Source organism: Peromyscus californicus, unplaced genomic scaffold, assembly GCF_007827085.1.
Source record: "Peromyscus californicus insignis strain IS unplaced genomic scaffold, ASM782708v3 Scaffold_6__1_contigs__length_162567912, whole genome shotgun sequence".
In the NCBI taxonomy this organism is placed as follows: domain Eukaryota; kingdom Metazoa; phylum Chordata; class Mammalia; order Rodentia; family Cricetidae; genus Peromyscus; species Peromyscus californicus.
Window position 1 is genome coordinate 54,040,183 of NW_026294584.1, and position 7,622 is coordinate 54,047,804.

Here is a 7,622-nt window from a genome sequence, read left to right on the forward strand (position 1 = left end):
AGATGGATTAAGAAATTAAGTCTTGAGTTTCCCATTTTCAGTGATGGGGAGAGAGAAAGCGCTATGTGTGAATGATTCCTTAATCACTGAGGGTACAGAAGAAGTACCTGGCATGCCTATCACACTCCAAGGAGCCCATTTGTTTTAATTGTGAGGTTGGATGTGGGCACAAGTTTTGTCTCATGGTTCTGGGTTCTTCCTGTTGTGGAAGCTCAGTTATTTTTTATGGTTTCCTCAATCCAGGGCACATAGTGAAAGATGCTAGCATAGATGCCAACATCAGCTCTCAGAACACAGCCGTCTGCATAAGACAGGATTCCATAAAGCACACCGTTGCAGATTGCTGGGGCAGCTGACACTTCCTACCAGGAAAGAGAAAACCAGGTCATCTTTCTGACAGAAGACAAGGCATTAAATGAGGAAAGCAAGGCTTTGAGAATCCATTACCTTACAGGGTAGCCTTCGTCCTGGCACGATGCCCACACAGATCATGTTTTCTTTGATTTCATAGGCTTTATAGGCAGTACGACACTCAGCCTTAGAGATTATAGAGATGTTCACAGTCTGCAGTGAGTCAGGGTCCTTGGCTAGAGGAAAGAGAGAAATCATGCATGTCATGGGTTCTTCTAAGCACTAAAGCTTCCTTTTGCTTTCCTCTATTTGCAACATTTCTTCTATTATCAGGAAAAGAGTTCAAACTCAGAGAAATGAGAACAAAGAAGTTTAGACACTAAGCATACAGGAGATCATCAAATTAACAACTTGTCATAATGCAAATGTCCATCTCCTTAGAAGGGTGGTTTGTATATGTTAGATATTCCTGCAACAAATGAAGCAAATTGCTTTATAATTTGTCTGGAAATTTAAACATTTGGAGAGTATCTTTTATTATACAAGTTGTAGACCTTGAGGGAATTTAGAAATAAGGAGTCAAATTTTTTATTTGTCAGGTGATAAAAATAATTATCTGGTAATCAAATAATAAATAATGATGATAATAATAATAAAATAATAACAATATCACCCAAGACACTAGTAAAAGGAAAGGAAAGCCAACCAGACTAAGTGGTATAGTAGAATTCAATGCCATGTCTTCTGGTTTCTATTTCAAGTTGTTTCTTTTACATCAAAGTCTCACAAGCATTGCCAATGATGCATGCCCATAGGAAAGGGTTTCTAGTGGGGAGGGGTAGATGGGAGAGAGGAAATAGAGGGGGAGTTGGGGGAGGGACTGGTAAGAGAGGAGGGAGGGGAAACTTCGCTTAGGATGCAAAATAATAAATAAATAAATAAATAAATAGAGAAAACAAAAACAAAACAAAACAAAATCTACAAGCAAGCAAGCAAGCAAACAAAAACTCAAAACAACAAAAAAAGAAAGTGCTTCTTGTCTGTCACGGGATGAGAATAAGGAGACTATCATGTCATCTATTTACTGGTGCCCTTCTTAGGGATTCTTGGGCAAAAGTTCTGTATTTTGACATTTTACTTTTCTTAATTTGAATGTGTGTTTATTTCTCACTCTTTATTTGAAAATAAGACTCTAATTTTCAAAGTAAACATTGAGCTCCTTTGTTTTGCTTTCTAGCATGACAAAAATTTCACAGACCCATATTTCTTTTGAGAGTTATTTCAGAAATGTTTACTTCATGAGTTAGACCAAAATAAGGGACATGGTTTTTGTGGGGAAGTCACTTTTCTTTTTTATACCCAGTGAGTGTAACCCAGATTATTATTTTCTAGTGGTGATAAGAATATTCAAAATGTGTTCTTCTAGGAATTTTTGTGTTTTGAAGTACACAATGTATGATTATTTATTATGGCTACTCTACTGTGCATTCGAACACCAGGTTCTGTACCACTTGGTTAGCTTCTTCTATTCTCCTTCTCCCTAGTCTTCAGGTATTTGTCTCAGTCCTACCTAGTAATGCTCTGTCTGACTTGCCACAATATTATGGATTTATTTTATATTTGATGTCTTATGCATTTTCAGATTTCAAGGATTTGAGCTAATTCTTTACTTAAAATGGTTTGAAAACTTGATGTAGTGTTGTATTTCATTTTAGAGCGAAGAAGATTGAAGCTATGAGACAAAATGAAGTTCTGTTACACATCAACTTAGGCCTAGACATCTAAATATATTCTTATTGAAACTATTTCTTTTATATTTATAAGTAAAGATAGGAAAGTATAGCAGAGAAAAGGCTTGAAGGTCTTCCAATAAGGTGGAGGAAAAGGAAAGAAACAGTGACTGCAGAAACTTGAAGAAAATCCTATGAAAGTAGAATTTCAGAAACTCAGAGGAGAATCCAGTCCCAAGAGAATGCCAGTTAAGTCAGAAGTCATCATGTAATGCTTTGAACTCACTGGTGTCACATAGATTGTAGGCCCAGGTGGAGACAGAGCACATGGTATTCACAGGGTTGATGTGTTGAGGCAGTTCAGCCATTTTTATATAGTTACTGGGTCTAATTCTTCTTTTCAGTTTGATTAACATGAGGTCATATGAAATAGAAGAGATTGAGAAGTATGGATGATGGATTATTTTCTCAGAGCTGCTCACTTCCACGTGCTCTTCAGTGATATCTGCCGGGTTTGTGACCCCAAGAATCACCCGAAGCTTCCTAGAATGATAGGGGTGTTCATAAAAGTACTTTGTCAATGTTTCTGCAATCATATGGACCTTAATTAGCCTTCCCTAAAGAACAGTCCCTGAAGATCTTCTATGTCTCATTTATTGAGAGTCATATGCATGTTGCTGGGTCTATATCTAACTTGAGAACTCATAGAGCAAAATGGTCTGAGTTTCTTATCACTCACGGTAAATTGCAATGTGCAGCTGTGATCACCCAAAGAGGATGGATTAGGACTCCAGTGCATGGCAAGTAATCAGACTTCAGGTAGACCAAGTATGGGGGAGTGGGACCAGCTATGTGGTCTGGATTATAGGCAAAAGTACCTGCAAGGAAGGGATAGGATTTTTTCATTAATCACTAAGAAAACGCTGGAAAAAAAAGTCCAAAACAACAATAACAAGGAAAAAGCCAAGATAAATTTATTTCACTAGCTTCAAACTATTGCCCCCCTCTTCAGCACTTTTAAATGGTGAATCAAATTTTTAAAGTGATTTATTTTGTTCAGAAGAAAATGACAAGTGATAGAAGCACCTACTTTAAAAATTAAAAAGTGTGTATTCTTTTAGTTGTAAATAAATATTCCTCAATTTGAAATGTGGATTCTTTTAGGCCTGTAAGAAAGCTTAGTGAAGCCGGGCGGTGGTGGCGCACGCCTTTAATCCCAGCACTCGGGAGGCAGAGCCAGGCGGATCTCTGTGAGTTCGAGGCCAGCCTGGGCTACCAAGTGAGTCCCAGGAAAGGCGCAAAGCTACACAGAGAAACCCTGTCTCGAAAAACCAAAAAAAAAAAAAAAAAAAAAAAAAAAAAAAAAAAAAAAAAAAAAAAAAAGAAAGCTTAGTGGGTAGAACACTTGCTGAGCAAGACTGACAGCCTGAGTTTGATTCCCACAGAACACACACAAAGATGGACGGAGAGCACCCTCCCCATAAAGTAGTTCACAGACTCTCACAAATTTACCGTAGCACATGGGTCTCCTCATCTTATACACACAATAATAAAGAAATGCCTTTCAAAAATTACAAGCTCTCTCATTTTATACAATTTAGTGGAAACTGTTATCTAGCTAAATACTCAAACCACTTTACCAATTTTAGAGTGTTAACATTTGGTTGTAAAAATGCCTTACAGGCTCACGTGTTTGAACACCTGAATGCCAGCTGGTGGCTTTATTTGGGGAAGTAGATCTCTAGGGAGCAAGCTCTGAGGTTGATAACCTATCCCACTTACTGTCCAGTCTCTGATCTGCCTAGATGTGAACAAGCAGCCTCATGTTTCTGCTGCCAACTCACAAGTGGCTCCTGCCACTATGCCTTCCCCATCATAATAGAGTGTACCCTCAGCTCATTCGTCAGATGAGCCTTTTCTCCTTTGTTGCTTCTTGTTGGTTCTTTGCTCATAGCAATGAGAATAGTAACTAATACAAGGACTTTCACAAGTCATCCATCTCTTCCAATTACTGCACCATGAACAATGCCAGTACCACAACAAGAACAAGACTAATGCTTGCAGAGTCTGAGGACAACCAGGGAGTAGTTAATTAGCACCAGTGTCAAGCACTTGCATATGCCAGGCTCTGCTTAGAAGCTTGAGCTAGCCTGTGAATAAAACAGATAGCCCTGCTCTCAAACATCTGAATTGGTCAACACATATAAGAAATAATAGACATAAAACATAAGTAAATAAACAACCTGGCATGCTAGATGGTGATTAAAGCCTCAGGGATAAAGTTAGGCCAGTGAAAGATGGAAAATCAGTACTAGTCATGGGCAGCGGGGGAGGTCAGCCCATGAAGTAAAGCTTCATGCAACAATCAAAGGTCAGGGTTGACCTAACAGCAAAGAACAATGTCATGGAGACAGAGTGGTTAGATCATCAGATACATGGGGTCAGAGATTCCAGACAGAGGAAATGGCTACAGCCAGAACAAGAGGCCTAGGTCCTGTTTAAGGAATAGCACAGAGGCCAATGTGGCTTACATGGTGTGAGTTAAGGGTGGTGGTAGAGAGTGACATAGAAGGTGTAGTGGGTTCTATGCAATATTGGGATCATGAAGACGTGTATTCTAAATGAAGGTGGGACCACTTCAAGATTTAAATAAGGCAGTTATGACAGCACCCTTATAGGAACCTTTGAAACAGAGCACGTAGAAAGGGAGGGGTCTATTAGGTGAAAAAATGGATACTCCAGCCAAGAAATGTTGGTTTGGACCATCATGAACAATGAATGTAGTGAGATGTGATTGACTTAGGAAATGTTTAGAAGACAGATCAAATAACATTTTCCTAACACAGTGAAACTGGGGTGTGAAACTGAACCATGCCAGGAGATGGTCAACTTTAAGTCTGCTGCTGTACTCCTTAGCTGGATTCCTTTCTTTTTTTTTTTTTTTTTTTTTTTTTTGGTTTTTCGAGACAGGGTTTCTCTGTGCAGCTTTGCGCCTTTCCTGGGACTCACTTGGTAGCCCAGGCTGGCCTCGAACTCACAGAGATCCGCCTGGCTCTGCCTCCCGAGTGCTGGGATTAAAGGCGTGCGCCACCACCGCCCGGCTGGATTCCTTTCTTAATCTGGGTCTTCATTTTCTTTTTTTTTTTTTTTTTTTTTGCACCATGATACCTATCATGTACCAGACAGTTCCAGAAACTACTAATGTGGAATGGATCTCATGTAAGTGTCTCAATACCCATGCCTCCCCCAAAGTACATAAGTAGCTAACTTAAAGTGCAGAAGGCAGGTGTTGTCAGAGGGAGTACCTAAACTGGGTAGGGATAGAGGCAGCACTGAAAGTTAGAGAACCAGCCATCCACTAAGTCTGAAAAGATGCCTCCACCATTTTTCTATCTTCCACGCCCTCCCCAGGACTCCTCTTTAGCAAATAGAGACAGATGTGCAGATACTCACCAAGCAGGGTTGAAAGAATGCCGAGGAAGACAAACTTCATTATGATGTTGAAAGCCTGTTTATGAGATGGAGTTTAGTTAAGTGTCTCTGTGAAGCTAAAGAAGAGAGAAGGGGATGAAATACAAATGATAAACCAAGAGAGAGATCCAGATGAGGAAAAAAATCAATGAATTATTTCCATGGCAAGATTGGTATCCCTGTCAGAGTACAGTGTGATGTCAGAGGGAAGGGACAACTTATCATGAGCTTGGTCTCTCCCGATGTCTAGATCTGAGTTTTGTCCTCCTTGGAAGAAGATACTTAATTGCAGAGAGATGTTCACAGTGTCTCCATAGCCCCCTGATCTTTGACTTGTGCAGTCAGACTGCTCTCTGAGCTGTGTGCATGATACAGACCCCTCCTGTCTCTGTGATGCTATCCCATTTGTATGACACTGCTATTTATCAGCACTCTGGTACTGACACTAACCCCTCTGCTGGGCACTCAGCGCCTCTTTGAAGTACTTCATTTGTCATGATAATCTTAATGTGCATATTTTTAAACAACCAGCCATCATTTTAAACTACACAGACCTCACCAGAACTGGAAAATGTTGTATTTTGGGGGGATACATACTTTTAAAGTTTCCATTTCTACCTTCAAGGAGCTCCCAAGCTGGACAAAGTGATAGGTAGTGAAGCAAATGGGTACTACCAAAAGTATTCAGAGCTAGGAGGAACTGGGGTATGGTATAGGCTAGGGTAATAGTATTTGTAAAACATATGTGCTATCCAAATAAATGTAAGGAAATATTAAAATTCAACAATAAACAAGCAACCTGACTGGGAAGTGGGTCGAAGATCTGAGAAGGTGGTGATCTTGTTGAATGTTCTGGTTTCCTTGGATTGTGAAAATAAATACCACAGTCTGGGTAGCTTGACCAACAAACATTAGTTTTCTTATAGATCTGGAGGTTGGAGCTCAGTTCTCCAATTACTGACAAATTTGGTGATGCTGGCTCTCTGTCATGGCTGAGAGATGGCTACCTTCTTCTGGGATTTCACTTGGTCTTTCCCCTATGTGTATATGCACAACAAGGAAATAACCTATTCTTTTTCTTACGAGAATCTAATACTTAAAAGAGTTCCAAAAGCATGGAACAGAAACGACTGAGAAACAACTTTAAAATGTGCAACATCCTTAGCTGTGAGGGAAATGTAAACTGAAACTGCTTTGGGATTTCATCTTATCCTAATCAGCACGGTCAAGATAATAAAACAAATGATAACACATGCTAGTGAGGTTGTTGGGGGAGGGGAACTCTTATTTATTTCTGGTGGGAGTGCAAACTGGTACAGCCCCTGTGGAAATCAGTGTGGAGGCTTCTCAGGAAGCTAAGAATTGATCTGCCTGAAGATCTAGCTATATCTCTCTTGAGCATACACCCAAAGGGCTTTACGTTCCACTACAAAGATACTTGCTCATCCATGTTCATTGCTGCTCAATTCGTAATAGCCAGAAATTTGAAGCAGTGTAAACATCCACCAAGTAACAAACAGATAGTGAAAATGTGGCACATTTATACAATGGAACATTGTTCCACTGTTAAGAGAATGAATCATGAAATTTGCCAGTAAATGGATGGAGCTAGAAAAAAAAAATCATTCTGAGTGAGATAATCAATACCCCAAAAGACAAATATTTCATGTTTTCTCTTATGTTCAGACATTAGTTTTTAAGTTTTCCATATGCGTGTTTTCATGTAAATAACCATGGAGGTTAGTACCTAGTAAGGGACTAGGGGTGGTGTTCCCAAGAAAGGGATATAGAATATAGTGCTATAATGAGATAAAGAGGAAACTAGAATAGAAGGGAAATATGCGATGTAAGGGCAGGCTGATGAAGGGAATATGAGTAAGGACAACTAACAGCTAGAGACCTTTGGCAGAATCAATAGAAACGTACTAAAACATATACATATACTAAATTAATTTAAATGGAATCACTGCATAATGGAGGAGATGATGTTCCAATTAGACATCTTATGCCACCAAGTAAATGCTTCTGTGTCAGAAATAGTTTCCATTGTGTTGAGTCATTGGCCCAAAG

The 7,622-nt window shown here is 39.5% G+C and overlaps 1 protein-coding gene across 1 annotated transcript; it reads right to left on the reverse strand.

The window, feature by feature from the left end:
• Nucleotides 1-212: 212 nt before the first annotated feature.
• LOC128098342 (putative inactive serine protease 58) lies at nt 213-5,574 on the reverse strand. Its single transcript, XM_052719336.1, has 5 exons — nt 5,535-5,574; nt 2,821-2,959; nt 2,368-2,624; nt 448-587; nt 213-362 (listed from the first exon to the last, which is right to left on the reverse strand). The coding sequence occupies exons 1-5, from the start codon at nt 5,572-5,574 to the stop codon at nt 213-215; spliced, it is 726 nt and encodes a 241-aa protein (XP_052575296.1).
• Nucleotides 5,575-7,622: the final 2,048 nt, after the last annotated feature.